This window comes from Agrilus planipennis, unplaced genomic scaffold (genome assembly GCF_000699045.2).
Source record: "Agrilus planipennis isolate EAB-ADULT unplaced genomic scaffold, Apla_2.0 scaffold78, whole genome shotgun sequence".
In the NCBI taxonomy this organism is placed as follows: domain Eukaryota; kingdom Metazoa; phylum Arthropoda; class Insecta; order Coleoptera; family Buprestidae; genus Agrilus; species Agrilus planipennis.
This window is the reverse complement of record NW_020438928.1, coordinates 524,707-544,968: the sequence shown is the minus strand read 5'-3', so window position 1 is coordinate 544,968 and position 20,262 is coordinate 524,707. Positions and strand designations below refer to the sequence as shown.

Below are 20,262 nucleotides of genomic sequence, written 5' to 3'. Positions count from 1 at the left end.
CAATACTTAAAACATTTCATTCGTGTTTTTGCAGAAACGATGGAAGAAACAACAAATCGAAAAATTATCAATTCATTATAGTGTTAGGTATTGACGAACAAATAGTTTACACCAATATGTGCATTTTTATACGTAACTTGTGATTATGTAATGAACCATATTACAAACAACTTGTATAACTGGGGTCTCTGGACAGTGGGCAGCTAACAACGTGAATACTTACAGGTACTAATCACATTAAGTTCTTTATTCTTCTACACCTTCTAAATTGTTTTTCATTGTCTACTATTAAATTAAGAGCAGCTACATACATACATATACTTATATACCTTCCACGCCTACATAATATATAAAAAAAAAATAAATTATTAATTTTCAATTTATTTCTAAAAATTGAAACACCAGAGGTAAAATTTGGATCAATATCCTACATTATAAATATGTAACACTTGTATATCAAAAGGGTGACCGTAATTCTTGAAAAAAAAAATCATTTACAATTTTTAAGGAAAAGAACCATTGCCCCTTTTTTAAACGGTGCGTTTTTGAGTAATCCTAAAAAAGGCACCTCTTTCAATTTTCACCAAGTGATTCAAAAACGAAGAAATTTTCGAGACTATTAAAAAACGAAATAGAAAATTACCAAAAATCGCAGTTTTTTTTTATTAAATCGTCTCTAACTTTTTCTTTGAGCAATTTAGGTATTTGTATATAGATGTTCAGAGAAAAGACAGCTCTTGAAAAAATCCTATGCTGAGCTAATCTTCGCATTTCCTTAAAACCAGAACATCCCACATCCTTAACTATTTGTAAACGGTAATCTAATCAAGGTCGACTTCTACTCCTCTTCACTCCTGTTTCTATTTCCAATGACTCTAACTAGCCTTTCATGTCTGATACCTACCAAACTATCCTGACGACCACATGGATTTAAATAATGGGACAACACTCTTTCTTGCTGTATAGTATAGTATTGTATACACCCTATCATAAAGTGCTCTTTCTACAGTTAAAGACAAAGAGTTGTTTTTTATAGATTTTTATTGGAACCAACATCTTCTTATTCTTGTATACCAAAAAGGTATATTTCTACGTTTGACATCACTAGTCCCACCCAACCCCTCGGTACGACTCTGATATACTTATTTTAAAGTTAATTTTTCTTCGACGTGCGCCAGATTGATCATCCAAATCTTTATATCAGTCGTTTTAGGTAGGGGTGTTCTGTCTTACAGCAAAGCAATTCGAGTGGCTACTCAAGGGGCTATAAAATTGAAGTAGGTATGCAGAATATCCAAATAACCGTAAGGTTATTTCGTTTATTAATTTAAAGAAAACGTAGGACATAATTTTGTGTATCATTAGAAAAACGAACATTTAATACTTGAAAAACTTTTGAAACGTTTGAAAAGACTGTCCTATTAAAAAAAGTACTTATAGTCCCCTAGTAGTAACAGTAAACTACCTCCTATATAACGACCTACAATTGGCATTTATAAATCAACCACAATTATTATCCAAAGATCATAATAAAATAATACCCCCTCTTTAGAAAATTAAGTACCTAAGTACTATGTAACAGTATACCTACTTACTATTAATTTCTTGCTAAGTTTCGATTATTTGACCTAATATTTATAAAATTCTCAAGTAATGTAATGTGCATATGGGTAAAAACATTGCTTTGTTTAATAGTAGTCAAAGGAATAACTTCTTAAAAAAATATCTCTCAGGTATAATGGTCACGTGAGCAAATTAATACACACAGTAAACAATCGACAATATACCTTAGACTGATAATTAAAAAAAGAATCTGCAGCATCTTCTGTATGTAGAAAAAAATTGAATATCTTGTAAGGCTGTTTGTATAGTTTGTCTATCCATTATGCAATAAGCAAAAGTTAACCTAAAAATATTTTTAATTTTCAAATTAGGAGACAACCCTTCAACTTTCGAATTACCCCAAAAAAATGTGTTGGCTTACACAATACCTGTTTGCAGAAAATTTACATTTAACCTCGTTTATGAAACAGTAATTAATATGTAAGCAGACGTTTGTAAATAAAAACCAAGATTTACCTTATTGATGTAAACAACGTGTCTAAATTATAGAAAATACTTCCATGCCAGAACAAATGAACACAAATAAAAAAAAACACTTAACAGCAGTCTACCTTTCAGAAAAATATTTCGAATGTGGCACCAATAATAAACAATGTTTTAATACTTCACAATAACACATGCACAGGTACAACACTAAAGTTCACTTTACGAATAATCCATGTTTCCACATTTTATTCATAGGGAAACCTTAGAATATTACACTGGCGGCCTCTAATAAAATTTCTGCAACACGTGTAAATGTAAAAATAAACGATATGTACACTTAAACCACCCACAACGACAGCTTTACAATGACTGGAAATTTTATTCCAGTTCTCCATATGAATTTGTAGTTTCGCAAACTGACGCAAGAGGCGGAGACATTTAACTCGACCGACCGTCAGCTGTTTATTACCAACCGTTTAAAAATGAACCATTCTCATGTCATCATAAAGGAAACTAACTTCGTAGAACTTCCAATATTCCGGGAATAAAATTACAAAATACCTTTTAATTAGCAAATTAACTTCGTTAGTAATTACAACTACTGTCTAAATATTAAGGTGACGTCATCATGTGGTACAAAGTTATTCTTTTTATCCAGCCAGTACTATTTAGTACAAAACATTCATTAATAAGTAGTTATTAAATCTTACAATCAATAAAACGATATATTTTGTAACTATTACTAGCTAACATACTTTTACTTTATGAATTGATAAATTGTAACTTTACTTTAATAGGTAAACATTTAAAGCATTGTTTACTATTACAGAACAAAAATCGCACTAAGCAATATACCTCTACTTATCTCACGTCTATATACTTCAACTTTCAATTAAACGTTAATTACGCTCGTTACGTTTCTGGTATACTTTGAACGCTCAAAGATCAAATACATTAATACAATACTTCTTTAAGCTGTATTTCAAACCTAGACGAATTTTTCTGTTTTTATTCATTATTAGCCCCCGTAGAGGCTTCCAAAAATTGCCTTAGTGCACGGTATTTCACGTGCCCTAGACGGGGTATTGGTTAAAGTTTTCAACTAGCAATAATCGGACCTCGGATAAACCTCATTGGTTACGATATCGCCACTGCGCAAAGCTAAAGAACGTTGACGGGTATTGAAATGTCTACAATATACGGTTAAATATATCACACAAACAGATACACATCGCCATCTACCCGGTTAAATGCAGAAGTCTCATTCAAATTAGAAAACACAGAACAGAAGTGTTCGATAGAACTGTATCGTGGTAACCATGATATCGTTAAATTATTAATCGCACTACATGACGCAATGCTCAATTGCTGTAGCAGATTCCAGTGGCAGACGGAGAAAATAAAAATTGAGTAATAATATGCGATTTCTATTATAGTTTTTGGTTTTAGTATAGAAGAGTTGTTTTTGTTTAAAAACTAGAAATAAATTATTATTCAAATTTCTTTATAAACTCACTGAGTCGCTGTCCAAATTAAAATCCCAGGATAGGGCGGGGGAGGCGGCTCGAGACGGAACCCTGCTGTTGGTTGCACTAGTTTCGTGATAACTTTCTTGATAAGGTTCTTGTAGCGCGTGATCTTCGGGGATGCTCGCAAACGGTTGTCCGCGGCTCCCTGGTGTATTTGAGGACTGCAAGTGGGTCCCATCCTCAGAAGGACCACTGGACAGTACCGTCACGTTAAACCGACGTTTCGCTGTCGAAACAACGATTCCTGAAATGGGCAAAAATTTATTTAATTGCAAAATATAAAAAGGCTAACAGATTAATTTACATTTTCAACTGATATATAACCTTTACCTTTTAATTTAAACCTGATTTAAAAAACTTTTAAGGGAGGGAGCAAGGGCGTTGCTAAAGGGGGTAACTGTCCCCCTATAGAGTAGAAAAAATTTAATTAAGTAATAAGTCAAATATTGCCTGTTTCATAATTCCCGTGCGATGCGAACACAATGCGCAACGGCCTTCTACTTTTTATCTTGTAGACTAAACGGCAATGTTTTCTGTTTTGGGTAAACCCCCGTCATTCTAATATTGAATTGCGGAAAGCCAAAATGTAGATATTTTTGTCATAAATCAGAGATTAGTCAAACGACAGTTTCCTTTTTTCAATTTCAAATATCATTATTTCCGTATCCAAAGCACTATGTAACGTTTCTTCTTTCTTTGCAAGAGAGGACTCATAATAAGGCATGTTTGATAACCACAATGTATTAATTAATTATGTACAAAACAACAGATAATCATCAGTGAGTTGCGATAATCGCGTCGCAAGAAAAATAGAGTCGTTTGCGATTTTTTAATCGCGACTAAAAAATCGCAGTGCGCGCTAGGCCTTAGAAAGCTTCTATCAGTTTTAGACCTTTTATTAAACATTAAAACTTATTTACATAAATATTCTAAAACATCTTGTAATGTTTTTCCTTTACGTTTTAAAAACTACAGGTAGTATAAAAATATCTGGTTGTATATGAGTACAATAACTACATAATAAATAATGCTAACGATGGTTCACGTAAGTCGATTCAAAAACGGTGCATTACGTACACAATCTTGCAAATAATTGTAATACACTACGTCTGATCGCAAATATTTTGGCAAAAACGCAATGTTAAGAATAAACATGTCATAAATGTTGACTTTGTAGTAAGTTCTGATGAAAGCAAAAGCATAAATTAAGTGTCGCCTCCATGCAGTCTAGATCTAGACTATCAAATCTATTAAAATATTGGGGATAAAATGATTTTCTTGAAATTAAGAAATAAAGATAAAAAAAATTGTTGGCATTTGTCAATTATTCGATCGATAATTCGTAATTAAGGAAGGAACATGATAAGCAAGTCATGTGATATTAAAAATAAACGTTTCCCAGGAAAATCAATAGCAAACAAAAGGCGACTGCCGCAAAAGTAAGGCACTTCATTGCTTTCGCTAAATTGTCTCAAAAAATGGCTTTTTTAAATTTTATGTAGGCAGATACGTATCAATTACTTACATTCTGTCACTTTTATTTTTAAACAAACGATTCGTTCTAACACTAATCAATATTTCGTGTGAATATTAATATAAATGGGCGATTATAATTTACCTAACGCAACACATTATTATAAATGATAAATTCGCGACTTAATTTGTTTTTTAGAAAATTATATGTTAAAAAGAATCTTGTAGCTTTTATAGATAGGTAATTAAAAAAAGAAGGCTCTTATAACAAATAGAAAAACGAATGAGGTCCTACCTACGTAGGCATTTGCATTATTTTTCATTTGTTAGACGTTAAGAATTAATTTTATTATTATGTAATTGTTTTCTTTGTAAATATCAAATCAAACAAATAATTTTTTTGCTATAAAGGCGAGGAGTATTTACAATTTTCGTATTTTCGCTGTGATTTATGTTCTGCATAAAATTGATGAAGAATGGCTGAAGTTTTTTAAGTGCCCGTCTGTCTGTCGCCCGATTTTCTGCTTTAACCACTGACCTAATCCTGATCTCATTTCAAATTGATATCAGAGCCAACCGCTTTCCGAAGGGACTAGGTATAATTTATGAGTAAAAATCCTCATAATATTTTTCTTGTTTGTTATTTCTCTAATTAATAATTTTCGAATTAGTTTAAGACTGCAGATATGAGTATACACGATAATAAAATAAGAGGGCAAGTTGTGCCAAATATTTATTAAAATTCGACTTAAATTTTTCAATATATTTACTGTATTGTCTGTAGATGTAAACAGCAGTGATATTTTATTTGGTTGATGATGTAATACCATACGTAATTGATAAAATTAATACAGATTAACAAAATAATGTTACATATAATAAATAGTATATTACGTAACAAGGGAATAAAGCATTCCCTCGTGTGTGTAAATTCCACCCGAGCCGAAGGGAGCGCGGCAAAACTCCCGAGAGGAATGCCGTACCTACTTTTTTTCCAAAGCATGTACACAAGTTTCTATTATAGTCCTACCCGAAAATAAACTTTTTCCTGATTGTAGGGACAAGAAAATATAGCATAAATTCCCAGATATGAAATTGCATTTACTGTTTTTAAGAATTTTTAATTGAAATTGCCACTAGAGACGGAGATTGTGGATGGACCCTGTGGAGGATACTAAAATTCTTTTCTAATGATTCTAGGGNGAGGCAGAAACAAGAGTTAGGAGGGGTAGAGGTAGACCTAGATTAGATTACTGTTCGCAAATAGTTAAGGATGTGGGCTGTTCTAGTTTTAGGGAAATGCGATGTTTAGCTCAATAGGAAAGAGTGGAGGTACATGTCCAACCAGTCTTAGGACTGACGACCTTATGATGATGATTATTATTATTTTAACACTTTTAACACAAAGAAGGGGTAGACATTTCTTACGCTCAACGATAGTATTTTAAAAATAAGCAACAATTTATTTTTAAGGGATGCATACTATACAGAGGTATACTCTCTTTTCCTCGCTTCTTGACTATCTCCTCAAATTTTTGTCTGTTACGGTTATTAATATGCTTGATTGGTTAATTTTCAAGCTAGCTGGATACCTTACAAATTGTCTGTTTGGGATAATAAGTGACAGTAGAAGAAAGCATTAACTTCTTGAGACAATCTTCTTCCATAAACCGATGCTTCCCTAATTTAGACAATTTGTATACCTACCATCCAGCTAGTTTAAAAATCAGACATTAACCGTAACATATGCATAAATGCGAGTCAGCTCTTTCAAAAATACGAGTAACTCCTCAGCTTATTTGAACTACTCTACTTCTGAGTGGGAGCTCAACCTTATGCATACCTCCTTTATCGTAGTAAATACAAAGAAACCATTTCCATAAAAATTGACATTATCTTCGTACATTATAAAATAGTAAAATTATTTATCACCGCTTTAACAAGTTTAAGTTGATCATTTCGCGGATGATCAGCAAAAAAAGAACCACACTCTAAGCAACTTTTTGCGCTGTTCCTATTAGTATTACGTCCAACCAAAACGGCAAGTCCTTGAACGAAAATTACAATTTTTAGCTATGTACTTGGAAGTTCCTATATATGTAACTAGTCAATCAAAATTAAATCCAGCTGGGTAGTTTACACTAATAATAAAAGCACACTTCTTTAATTACAAAATAATCAAAGTAATTTAATGTATTTAATAAATTGAAAATGATTAATGACTGAACTTTATTGAGTTATTAAAATTATTATCATTGTTGTTTCCATCTTTAACTCGTATTTATCTTAAATGGAAATTAATGAGGTGTCAAACACCTGTACCTGTTTACAGTAGGAATAATAATAATAATAAACTGTTACTTGCTGTATTTTATTTACTATTTTTTATAGTATGGAATTAAGAAAATGCGGAAATGAAAAACCAATTACAACTACTCATTTGTACGTATGTTTAAATTTGCTTGAGGGTTGTTTTTTATTAACTATTTTGTAGACTCTCTTCTTTCAATACTTAAAACATTTCATTCGTGTTTTTGCAGAAACGATGGAAGAAACAACAAATCGAAAAATTATCAATTCATTATAGTGTTAGGTATTGACGAACAAATAGTTTACACCAATATGTGCATTTTTATACGTAACTTGTGATTATGTAATGAACCATATTACAAACAACTTGTATAACTGGGGTCTCTGGACAGTGGGCAGCTAACAACGTGAATACTTACAGGTACTAATCACATTAAGTTCTTTATTCTTCTACACCTTCTAAATTGTTTTTCATTGTCTACTATTAAATTAAGAGCAGCTACATACATACATATACTTATATACCTTCCACGCCTACATAATATATAAAAAAAAAATAAATTATTAATTTTCAATTTATTTCTAAAAATTGAAACACCAGAGGTAAAATTTGGATCAATATCCTACATTATAAATATGTAACACTTGTATATCAAAAGGGTGACCGTAATTCTTGAAAAAAAAAATCATTTACAATTTTTAAGGAAAAGAACCATTGCCCCTTTTTTAAACGGTGCGTTTTTGAGTAATCCTAAAAAAGGCACCTCTTTCAATTTTCACCAAGTGATTCAAAAACGAAGAAATTTTCGAGACTATTAAAAAACGAAATAGAAAATTACCAAAAATCGCAGTTTTTTTTTATTAAATCGTCTCTAACTTTTTCTTTGAGCAATTTAGGTATTTGTATATAGATGTTCAGAGAAAAGACAGCTCTTGAAAAAATCCTATGCTGAGCTAATCTTCGCATTTCCTTAAAACCAGAACATCCCACATCCTTAACTATTTGTAAACGGTAATCTAATCAAGGTCGACTTCTACTCCTCTTCACTCCTGTTTCTATTTCCAATGACTCTAACTAGCCTTTCATGTCTGATACCTACCAAACTATCCTGACGACCACATGGATTTAAATAATGGGACAACACTCTTTCTTGCTGTATAGTATAGTATTGTATACACCCTATCATAAAGTGCTCTTTCTACAGTTAAAGACAAAGAGTTGTTTTTTATAGATTTTTATTGGAACCAACATCTTCTTATTCTTGTATACCAAAAAGGTATATTTCTACGTTTGACATCACTAGTCCCACCCAACCCCTCGGTACGACTCTGATATACTTATTTTAAAGTTAATTTTTCTTCGACGTGCGCCAGATTGATCATCCAAATCTTTATATCAGTCGTTTTAGGTAGGGGTGTTCTGTCTTACAGCAAAGCAATTCGAGTGGCTACTCAAGGGGCTATAAAATTGAAGTAGGTATGCAGAATATCCAAATAACCGTAAGGTTATTTCGTTTATTAATTTAAAGAAAACGTAGGACATAATTTTGTGTATCATTAGAAAAACGAACATTTAATACTTGAAAAACTTTTGAAACGTTTGAAAAGACTGTCCTATTAAAAAAAGTACTTATAGTCCCCTAGTAGTAACAGTAAACTACCTCCTATATAACGACCTACAATTGGCATTTATAAATCAACCACAATTATTATCCAAAGATCATAATAAAATAATACCCCCTCTTTAGAAAATTAAGTACCTAAGTACTATGTAACAGTATACCTACTTACTATTAATTTCTTGCTAAGTTTCGATTATTTGACCTAATATTTATAAAATTCTCAAGTAATGTAATGTGCATATGGGTAAAAACATTGCTTTGTTTAATAGTAGTCAAAGGAATAACTTCTTAAAAAAATATCTCTCAGGTATAATGGTCACGTGAGCAAATTAATACACACAGTAAACAATCGACAATATACCTTAGACTGATAATTAAAAAAAGAATCTGCAGCATCTTCTGTATGTAGAAAAAAATTGAATATCTTGTAAGGCTGTTTGTATAGTTTGTCTATCCATTATGCAATAAGCAAAAGTTAACCTAAAAATATTTTTAATTTTCAAATTAGGAGACAACCCTTCAACTTTCGAATTACCCCAAAAAAATGTGTTGGCTTACACAATACCTGTTTGCAGAAAATTTACATTTAACCTCGTTTATGAAACAGTAATTAATATGTAAGCAGACGTTTGTAAATAAAAACCAAGATTTACCTTATTGATGTAAACAACGTGTCTAAATTATAGAAAATACTTCCATGCCAGAACAAATGAACACAAATAAAAAAAAACACTTAACAGCAGTCTACCTTTCAGAAAAATATTTCGAATGTGGCACCAATAATAAACAATGTTTTAATACTTCACAATAACACATGCACAGGTACAACACTAAAGTTCACTTTACGAATAATCCATGTTTCCACATTTTATTCATAGGGAAACCTTAGAATATTACACTGGCGGCCTCTAATAAAATTTCTGCAACACGTGTAAATGTAAAAATAAACGATATGTACACTTAAACCACCCACAACGACAGCTTTACAATGACTGGAAATTTTATTCCAGTTCTCCATATGAATTTGTAGTTTCGCAAACTGACGCAAGAGGCGGAGACATTTAACTCGACCGACCGTCAGCTGTTTATTACCAACCGTTTAAAAATGAACCATTCTCATGTCATCATAAAGGAAACTAACTTCGTAGAACTTCCAATATTCCGGGAATAAAATTACAAAATACCTTTTAATTAGCAAATTAACTTCGTTAGTAATTACAACTACTGTCTAAATATTAAGGTGACGTCATCATGTGGTACAAAGTTATTCTTTTTATCCAGCCAGTACTATTTAGTACAAAACATTCATTAATAAGTAGTTATTAAATCTTACAATCAATAAAACGATATATTTTGTAACTATTACTAGCTAACATACTTTTACTTTATGAATTGATAAATTGTAACTTTACTTTAATAGGTAAACATTTAAAGCATTGTTTACTATTACAGAACAAAAATCGCACTAAGCAATATACCTCTACTTATCTCACGTCTATATACTTCAACTTTCAATTAAACGTTAATTACGCTCGTTACGTTTCTGGTATACTTTGAACGCTCAAAGATCAAATACATTAATACAATACTTCTTTAAGCTGTATTTCAAACCTAGACGAATTTTTCTGTTTTTATTCATTATTAGCCCCCGTAGAGGCTTCCAAAAATTGCCTTAGTGCACGGTATTTCACGTGCCCTAGGCGGGGTATTGGTTAAAGTTTTCAACTAGCAATAATCGGACCTCGGATAAACCTCATTGGTTACGATATCGCCACTGCGCAAAGCTAAAGAACGTTGACGGGTATTGAAATGTCTACAATATACGGTTAAATATATCACACAAACAGATACACATCGCCATCTACCCGGTTAAATGCAGAAGTCTCATTCAAATTAGAAAACACAGAACAGAAGTGTTCGATAGAACTGTATCGTGGTAACCATGATATCGTTAAATTATTAATCGCACTACATGACGCAATGCTCAATTGCTGTAGCAGATTCCAGTGGCAGACGGAGAAAATAAAAATTGAGTAATAATATGCGATTTCTATTATAGTTTTTGGTTTTAGTATAGAAGAGTTGTTTTTGTTTAAAAACTAGAAATAAATTATTATTCAAATTTCTTTATAAACTCACTGAGTCGCTGTCCAAATTAAAATCCCAGGATAGGGCGGGGGAGGCGGCTCGAGACGGAACCCTGCTGTTGGTTGCACTAGTTTCGTGATAACTTTCTTGATAAGGTTCTTGTAGCGCGTGATCTTCGGGGATGCTCGCAAACGGTTGTCCGCGGCTCCCTGGTGTATTTGAGGACTGCAAGTGGGTCCCATCCTCAGAAGGACCACTGGACAGTACCGTCACGTTAAACCGACGTTTCGCTGTCGAAACAACGATTCCTGAAATGGGCAAAAATTTATTTAATTGCAAAATATAAAAAGGCTAACAGATTAATTTACATTTTCAACTGATATATAACCTTTACCTTTTAATTTAAACCTGATTTAAAAAACTTTTAAGGGAGGGAGCAAGGGCGTTGCTAAAGGGGGTAACTGTCCCCCTATAGAGTAGAAAAAATTTAATTAAGTAATAAGTCAAATATTGCCTGTTTCATAATTCCCGTGCGATGCGAACACAATGCGCAACGGCCTTCTACTTTTTATCTTGTAGACTAAACGGCAATGTTTTCTGTTTTGGGTAAACCCCCGTCATTCTAATATTGAATTGCGGAAAGCCAAAATGTAGATATTTTTGTCATAAATCAGAGATTAGTCAAACGACAGTTTCCTTTTTTCAATTTCAAATATCATTATTTCCGTATCCAAAGCACTATGTAACGTTTCTTCTTTCTTTGCAAGAGAGGACTCATAATAAGGCATGTTTGATAACCACAATGTATTAATTAATTATGTACAAAACAACAGATAATCATCAGTGAGTTGCGATAATCGCGTCGCAAGAAAAATAGAGTCGTTTGCGATTTTTTAATCGCGACTAAAAAATCGCAGTGCGCGCTAGGCCTTAGAAAGCTTCTATCAGTTTTAGACCTTTTATTAAACATTAAAACTTATTTACATAAATATTCTAAAACATCTTGTAATGTTTTTCCTTTACGTTTTAAAAACTACAGGTAGTATAAAAATATCTGGTTGTATATGAGTACAATAACTACATAATAAATAATGCTAACGATGGTTCACGTAAGTCGATTCAAAAACGGTGCATTACGTACACAATCTTGCAAATAATTGTAATACACTACGTCTGATCGCAAATATTTTGGCAAAAACGCAATGTTAAGAATAAACATGTCATAAATGTTGACTTTGTAGTAAGTTCTGATGAAAGCAAAAGCATAAATTAAGTGTCGCCTCCATGCAGTCTAGATCTAGACTATCAAATCTATTAAAATATTGGGGATAAAATGATTTTCTTGAAATTAAGAAATAAAGATAAAAAAAATTGTTGGCATTTGTCAATTATTCGATCGATAATTCGTAATTAAGGAAGGAACATGATAAGCAAGTCATGTGATATTAAAAATAAACGTTTCCCAGGAAAATCAATAGCAAACAAAAGGCGACTGCCGCAAAAGTAAGGCACTTCATTGCTTTCGCTAAATTGTCTCAAAAAATGGCTTTTTTAAATTTTATGTAGGCAGATACGTATCAATTACTTACATTCTGTCACTTTTATTTTTAAACAAACGATTCGTTCTAACACTAATCAATATTTCGTGTGAATATTAATATAAATGGGCGATTATAATTTACCTAACGCAACACATTATTATAAATGATAAATTCGCGACTTAATTTGTTTTTTAGAAAATTATATGTTAAAAAGAATCTTGTAGCTTTTATAGATAGGTAATTAAAAAAAGAAGGCTCTTATAACAAATAGAAAAACGAATGAGGTCCTACCTACGTAGGCATTTGCATTATTTTTCATTTGTTAGACGTTAAGAATTAATTTTATTATTATGTAATTGTTTTCTTTGTAAATATCAAATCAAACAAATAATTTTTTTGCTATAAAGGCGAGGAGTATTTACAATTTTCGTATTTTCGCTGTGATTTATGTTCTGCATAAAATTGATGAAGAATGGCTGAAGTTTTTTAAGTGCCCGTCTGTCTGTCGCCCGATTTTCTGCTTTAACCACTGACCTAATCCTGATCTCATTTCAAATTGATATCAGAGCCAACCGCTTTCCGAAGGGACTAGGTATAATTTATGAGTAAAAATCCTCATAATATTTTTCTTGTTTGTTATTTCTCTAATTAATAATTTTCGAATTAGTTTAAGACTGCAGATATGAGTATACACGATAATAAAATAAGAGGGCAAGTTGTGCCAAATATTTATTAAAATTCGACTTAAATTTTTCAATATATTTACTGTATTGTCTGTAGATGTAAACAGCAGTGATATTTTATTTGGTTGATGATGTAATACCATACGTAATTGATAAAATTAATACAGATTAACAAAATAATGTTACATATAATAAATAGTATATTACGTAACAAGGGAATAAAGCATTCCCTCGTGTGTGTAAATTCCACCCGAGCCGAAGGGAGCGCGGCAAAACTCCCGAGAGGAATGCCGTACCTACTTTTTTTCCAAAGCATGTACACAAGTTTCTATTATAGTCCTACCCGAAAATAAACTTTTTCCTGATTGTAGGGACAAGAAAATATAGCATAAATTCCCAGATATGAAATTGCATTTACTGTTTTTAAGAATTTTTAATTGAAATTGCCACTAGAGACGGAGATTGTGGATGGACCCTGTGGAGGATACTAAAATTCTTTTCTAATGATTCTAGGGAGGAGGAAATATTGCGCTTTTGTCCCTGAACTCGGGGTAAAATATACTTTCGGAGTGGTGAAAAAAAATCATACACCTACAAGCCTTGGGGAAAAAAGTACGACACCCCTCCCGGAAGTTTGTCGCCTACGCCATCGGCTCGGGTGACATTTCACATCGGGGAGAGAACTTTCTTCCCGTGATGAGTAATATGTATACTTAAAAGGATACCAAAATATAGCAAAAAACAATAGATTTAATCATACAATAAACACAAAAAAACTTGATTGTAACGTTGAGTGTTTCTACCATCTGTCCATTTGTTATCATATTATTAATGGAATAATAAATTCTACATTAAAATAACACTTTGTCTTACACTTACAGCATTTTGCTAAAAAGGCTCTATTGATAATATATGGATGGACATATATAAAATAGCAACTACGATATATATGTAGTTTGAGTATAGCCACAAGATCTTGTGAAACATTCAAGTTTTGTCTATTTGATTGGATATTAGCGGGAAATCGACTCTGCATGTTATTTAAAGAAATAATAATAGTCCGCAAATAAACTGCGGAACTGCTATGTAAGTGCTACGTTGTCGATATACGTATACATAATTCAAGCACCAGAATTTTGACCATTCGCCAAAACTAAACCAAAACATGTGACACGGTGTTATCTAAAATTAGTGCAATTCTACAAGTATGTACTTTAAAAACATACGCACGTTCAACGAATGTTATCGAATACAGGATGCCGTTATATCACATTTATAAATGTACGATAAACATGAAAAAAACATAAGTGAACAATATTAATTATTCGAAAGTAAACAAGCAAAGTCGAAAAATCAAATTTCTTTTTTAAAAACGCCATTTGAACAACTTACCAGGTCGTGGCTGTTGACGCCACGATTTCTTGTGGGACGACGTTTTGGTTTAATCACTGTATCATCTTCATCGCAAAACTTGTAACTAAAGCTATTAGGTTCACAATAAGTTTTCGTTGTGCGTAATTTATTACATCTTATTGCACTGATCGTTGTAAATAAATAAGGGTTACCATACTGTTTTAAAACAACATTTTTTACGCATTTTCACTCCGATTTTATAAAAAAAAAGATCCAAGCGTTTGTTTGAAATTTAACTATTAATGTGGGTGAAATATTCAACTAATTTGTTTACTTGTGTAGTGATATACAACATAATTCGTTTATGATCATCTTGAATTACATGCTTTTGCGTTATTGCAGTTATGTAGAAGCGATAAGGAAATGCGCTTTATTATAAAAAAAAACATATTATTTATTTGATTATAAAAAAGCCGCAAAACAATGGCAAAGTTTTTATAAAGCAATAGCGATATGTTAGCGTTAAAAATAACTCATAAAAATAACAATAAATCCTCCTACATAAGAAAATCGCTCTAGTGATTAATATTTGTAATGAAAATGTATTTCAAATCAATACTGCTTTACAAACGCTAGTTTCTTTTTTTGTTCTAATTGTCTTTTTTTCTACTATTACATCGACGGCACATACACTAAATAAAAGGACATTATAGGGAAAAGAATTCGAAAAGCGACGACAACAAAAGAGAACTGAGCTCTTGATTTTTCACTCCAAAACAAAACCCTTGGTCTACGTCAATCTCAGTAGCTTGTGCGACTGCAAAATTTTGCGACCGGGTCACGAACTAAAATTATAAAGCTGAAAATACACTACCCCGTAACACTTGCGTATTAATAAAATCACATAAATGCCATTTATTAGTGTTTGTTTTTTAAGTTATGCAATAAATTGAATCAGAAATTAGGTAGTTAAAAAGCAAAATTAACTAAAAAATATATTTTTTGAAAAATGAATCGAAAAATATTTGATTTTTTCCACATATACACTTTTAAAATAACGAACGATCAACTTTAAAATGAATCTCGAAAAGGTACCACTATCGTAATCTGTTGCGATAAAAAAAAGGCGAATAAGAACGAGTCCTGATCTGTTCTAACCTTGACGATTTTGCTAAAAATGTCATGTCAATCTATGGATTTATCAATGTTTACAAATCACATAACCTTACACTTAAAAACAGTTTTCACTGCTGTTTCTTTTAAAATTGAAGAATTTTATGAATAAAGTAAATGTTTATGTATCAGTTGTGACTTCTATAATTTTGTAAAATTTTAGTACATTAAAGTTAGCTTTTTTTGTAATATTTTGGATTACATCACATGATAACCACAACATCCTTTCAAAATGGTCAGCTTAAACAAATCTTTTTTTTATGGAATTTGCTTTGCCTCTGTTACGTGGCTGATATCCTTATATTTATATTGGCAGTTAAATAAATCATCAAATATTGAAACAACAGTATTTCCATCTAACAAGTTAGTAAGCTTGCAAATTAAAGATAACAGTATACCTATGTTTACAACTGGAAATTTAAATCAAAAATATTCACACAAGCATCTAACTATGAAGAAATCACGTAAAATTATATCAAACGACATTGAAAGTTTACAAAAACCTAACAGTAACATTTACAAAAATAGTGATAACCTTATTAAAAGTTTACAACCAGTGTCAAGACAAGTAAATAGCACTGAAAACAATTTAGATGATTTAGGTATGGTTAAAAATCCGGAAGATGAACAAATCAGAAAAGAAGGTTATATGCTGCATGCTTTCAATGTACTCATAAGTGAAAGAATGGGGTACAACAGAACGATCCCAGATACTAGAAATAAGTTGTAATTATTTAATTACAATTATTATTGCTTCATTTTTAATGGGAATGTTTATGTTATCCCATTTTAGGTGTCAACAAATCCAGTATACTGCAGATTTACCCACAGCAAGTGTAATTATATGCTTTTACAATGAACATTTCTATACTTTAATGAGGACAGTACACTCAATTATTAATAGAACTCCGTCCAAAATTCTAAAAGAAATTATTTTGGTAGATGATTTTAGTGACATTCCAAATTTGCAGTATAATGTTAGCTCAGCTATTGAAAAAGAGTTTAGTGGCAAAGTTTTATTGTACCGAACTGAAAGAAGAGAAGGTTTAATACGAGCCCGACTACATGGTGCCAGGAAAGCAACAGGAGAGGTTAAACTACATTTGATATTCTTAAGACTAGAATTGAATTATTCTTGTTTCAGGTCATAGTTTTCTTAGACAGCCATGTAGAAGTTAATTTAGATTGGATTCAGCCTCTTTTAACTAGAATTAAGGAGGATGAAACAGTTGTTGTGACACCTATCATTGATATAATTAATGCAGATAACTTTAAATACTCAGCTAGCCCATTAGTAAGGGGGGGATTCAATTGGGGGTTGCATTTTAAATGGGAAAATTTACCAGTTGGTAATATCACTTAATGTTTTATTTTTGATTCTTATATCTGACTAATTTTTCATATATTTTTAGGAACATTAGCTAAGCCAGAAGATTTTATTAAGCCCATTAAGTCACCTACTATGGCAGGAGGTCTTTTTGCTATTAATAGACAATTTTTTATTGATTTAGGCGAATATGATGCTGGTATGAACATTTGGGGTGGAGAAAATTTAGAAATCTCATTTAGGGTAAACAAAATTTAGCTATTGTGTTCATGAACCTAGCAATTTCTTCATTTTCAATTTACAGATATGGATGTGTGGTGGAAAATTGGAAATGATTCCTTGTAGTAGAGTAGGTCATGTATTTCGACAACGGAGGCCTTATGGCGACCCTGACGGTCAAGATACAATGCTATACAATTCCTTAAGAGTTGCTTATGTTTGGATGGATGATTATAAGGTAAGAAAAAGTATTTAATATATAGTTATTTATGTCTGCAATGTCAATACCGCCCAGATAGAATTGCTTGCACAAATCTTCAAAAAACCTCGTATTTAGGTAATAACCGCCGTAATCAGTCACTACTACTTAAAAGATTTGTAATTTGTTAAAAATGTCATAAAACATTTCAGGACTATTACTTAAGTCAAAGACCAGAAGCTAAAGAAGCGAAATTTGGCGATGTTTCTAGTCGAATTCAGTTAAGAAAAGAGCTTAAATGCAAAGATTTTGATTGGTATTTAAAGAATGTTTACCCAGAATTAGCTCTGCCTACAGATAACGATCAAAGATTAAAAAATAAATGGGCTGCCCTAGAACAGAATGTATATCAACCATGGCATTCAAGAAAACGAAATTACATTAATCGGTACCAACTGAGGTTGACAAATTCGACCTTGTGTTTGCAAAGTAAAAAAGATCTAAAAAGTAAGGGAAGTTTACTCATAGTTAAGTCTTGTTTGAGAACAAAGCAGCAGGTGAGTTACGAATAAAAATTAAATTGAACACAAAATAGTTAATCAAATTTTAGATATGGTATGAGACTGACAAAAATGAGCTAGTTTTAGCACAACTATTATGCTTACAAGCAAATGATCCCAATCCCATTCTTTACAAATGCCACGAAATGGGAGGCGATCAAGAATGGAAACATAAAGGCGAAGTAAGTTCTTAGATAATGCTTATAATAGTAATTACTTTAAGGGGTGTGGAACCTTCTAAAAAATTATAAACTTCGATTAAGTGAATTAGGGAACTCATGTTCATTTTTAAAATGTTAACCAATTTACTTATTATAATCAATGAAATTCGTAAAGTTATATTTTCTATTTAATCATGCTACACAAAGTATTTTAAAACGTTTTGTTTATTTAGAGTAAAACTCCAATTTATAATATGGCTCTGGGAAGATGCCTCTCAGTGAATAAAAAGGAATCTGGTGCTTTGGTTACATTAAAAATTTGCACAGATCCTTCTTCAAGTACATGGGATTTGGTTAGATAAAACAGACTTCTGAAAATATTAGGATAAAGGAGCAAATAAATAAACTAGACTGATTACCTCTAAGAATCTCTTTGTTTAATTACTTTGTTTTTATCAATTTTTGAATTAAGTGTTTTGAAAATTCATCAATTGATGTCTTTACATATGTTAGTTCAATTAAGCATCTCAGTTTTTGTATTGATACAACCAGTTTCTGTAATTTTGATATGTAAATTGTATTGTTTTTACTTACAATTAGTAAGCAAAAACCAATAAATAAACTAATCTATGTGATAAGTATATATAGAGTTGTAATTTACTATTTTGTATAAACTTAACGATTAAATACAGTTTGAAGTAGGTATGTGTTTTGCTTATTTTTTCTTTTTACAATGAAATTGTTAAAACAAAAATGGTAAAGTAATGTTTTGTGAAAACTACCTCCTTTGCTTTAAAAATGGTACGAGTTCAATTTATTCTAAAGTGTACGATGTGTTGCATACCTATTTACAAATAATTCCTTTAAATATTAACCATTGATTACTATATACATCTATTAAAAAACCATAATGGCCGACATCAGTAACAATGCGACAACAATTGAAAAAGAATGATGGCCGACAACAGCAACAATTAGAAAAGAATGATGGCCGACAACAGCAACAATTAGAAAAGAATGATGGCCGACACTACGTCATAGTGGAGCAATAAAAATGGCCAACTATGGACAATACGAATAAACGCAGAGCTACAATCTTTTTTTAATATTTATTATTTAAAATCAAACTCTTGCTCTCTAACTATTGCTGTCACTGATGTCAATGCTTTAAAGCGCATGAATATAAACAATTAGAATCAAGACGTTTTTCAAACAGTGTTTAACACAAAGAAAGTGATTAAACAAATTGTTCACACATTGTGAATTTAAACCACTCGAAGCAATGGTGCTAACAGTTTCGAGCTCCCAGTGACTAATACGAGGGAAGAACTAGTTTGACTGAAAAATAATTCTTATTTTTGTTTAGTGTTGTAGTTAGAGATAATAAGGCGGTTAATTTTAAAAACTAAACTTGACTTAATAAAATAAACAAATTTTTGAATGGCTTGAATTTTTCTTTAAATATAATAATAAAAAATATGATCTCCAAAACTTCAAAGTAATGACGATTAGGGGTATGAAGGAACGAAGTACGTACAAAAAATGAATCCTAGATGTAAAATTTTTCTTTTCATTTTATTTTGAAAGTATAGAGGGGGAACACATTTCATTGATGATGTCTTTGAGGATATCATATGTAAAAATTATACACTCCTCTTTTTATTCGATTCATGTAGTTGTTTAAAATAATATACTCTCACAGCTCACATTTTTTCGGCATTCCTTTTCCTTTTTATTATTTCCTACTCTTTAAAATACGGGTTAATATGATTTAAGTTTGCTAATTTTCAAGTTTCTACATCAAAAAGTTTTTGAAACAATCGATTTACAGACTGACGTATGAATAAGTGATTTCGCATTTTTCTTGAGTTTACTTGTTCCTATCTTGAGCTAATCTTCGCATTTCTCGAAAACTAGAGCAACCTACATCTCTACTATTTCCGATCAGTAATCTAATCTAAGCCTACCTTTGCCC

General features: G+C 31.5%; 2 protein-coding genes and 2 non-coding genes across 7 annotated transcripts in view; 1 reads left to right on the top strand and 3 right to left on the bottom strand.

Annotated features, from left to right (window-relative positions):
• Nucleotides 1–2,434, bottom strand: part of LOC108733709 (5'-AMP-activated protein kinase subunit gamma-2) — a 146,447-nt gene extending 144,013 nt beyond the window's left edge. For both annotated transcript variants that reach the window (XM_025974119.1, XM_025974120.1), the window contains exon 1: nt 2,080–2,434. The gene's annotated coding sequence lies outside the window, so the exon portion shown is untranslated. The remainder of the gene's footprint in view (nt 1–2,079) is intronic.
• Nucleotides 2,435–3,071: 637 nt separating this feature from the next.
• Nucleotides 3,072–3,212, bottom strand: LOC112904346. The gene has a single exon (XR_003231032.1). It is a non-coding gene; the product is annotated as a U4 spliceosomal RNA (small nuclear RNA).
• A 7,416-nt stretch (nt 3,213–10,628) lies between these two features.
• On the bottom strand, nt 10,629–10,769 carry LOC112904345. Its single transcript, XR_003231031.1, has one exon. It is a non-coding gene; the product is annotated as a U4 spliceosomal RNA (small nuclear RNA).
• Nucleotides 10,770–15,862: 5,093 nt separating this feature from the next.
• Nucleotides 15,863–18,992, top strand: LOC108733706 (polypeptide N-acetylgalactosaminyltransferase 35A). 3 transcript variants are annotated; one of them, XM_018464985.2, is made up of 9 exons: nt 15,863–15,934; nt 15,985–16,547; nt 16,615–16,912; nt 16,966–17,170; nt 17,234–17,391; nt 17,453–17,605; nt 17,779–18,123; nt 18,177–18,308; nt 18,521–18,992. In XM_018464985.2, the coding sequence occupies exons 2-9, from the start codon at nt 16,054–16,056 to the stop codon at nt 18,647–18,649; spliced, it is 1,914 nt and encodes a 637-aa protein (XP_018320487.1). In that variant the 5' UTR covers nt 15,863–15,934; nt 15,985–16,053; the 3' UTR covers nt 18,650–18,992. The 3 variants fall into 3 exon arrangements, with proteins under 3 accessions (XP_018320487.1, XP_018320485.1, XP_018320488.1); XM_018464983.2 differs by having other exon boundaries at nt 15,923–16,547; XM_018464986.2 differs by having other exon boundaries at nt 15,928–16,184.
• The last annotated feature ends 1,270 nt before the right edge of the window (nt 18,993–20,262 follow it).

Excerpts from the sequence above, each read along its gene's own strand:
- LOC108733706 (XM_018464985.2), top strand. The coding sequence starts at position 16,054 with ATGGTCAGCTTAAACAAATCTTTTTTTTATGGAATTTGCTTTGCCTCT. Across the intron at positions 18,124-18,176 it reads GTTTGAGAACAAAGCAGCAG|ATATGGTATGAGACTGACAA; the intron begins GTGAGTTACGAA and ends ATCAAATTTTAG. Across the intron at positions 18,309-18,520 it reads AATGGAAACATAAAGGCGAA|AGTAAAACTCCAATTTATAA; the intron begins GTAAGTTCTTAG and ends TTGTTTATTTAG.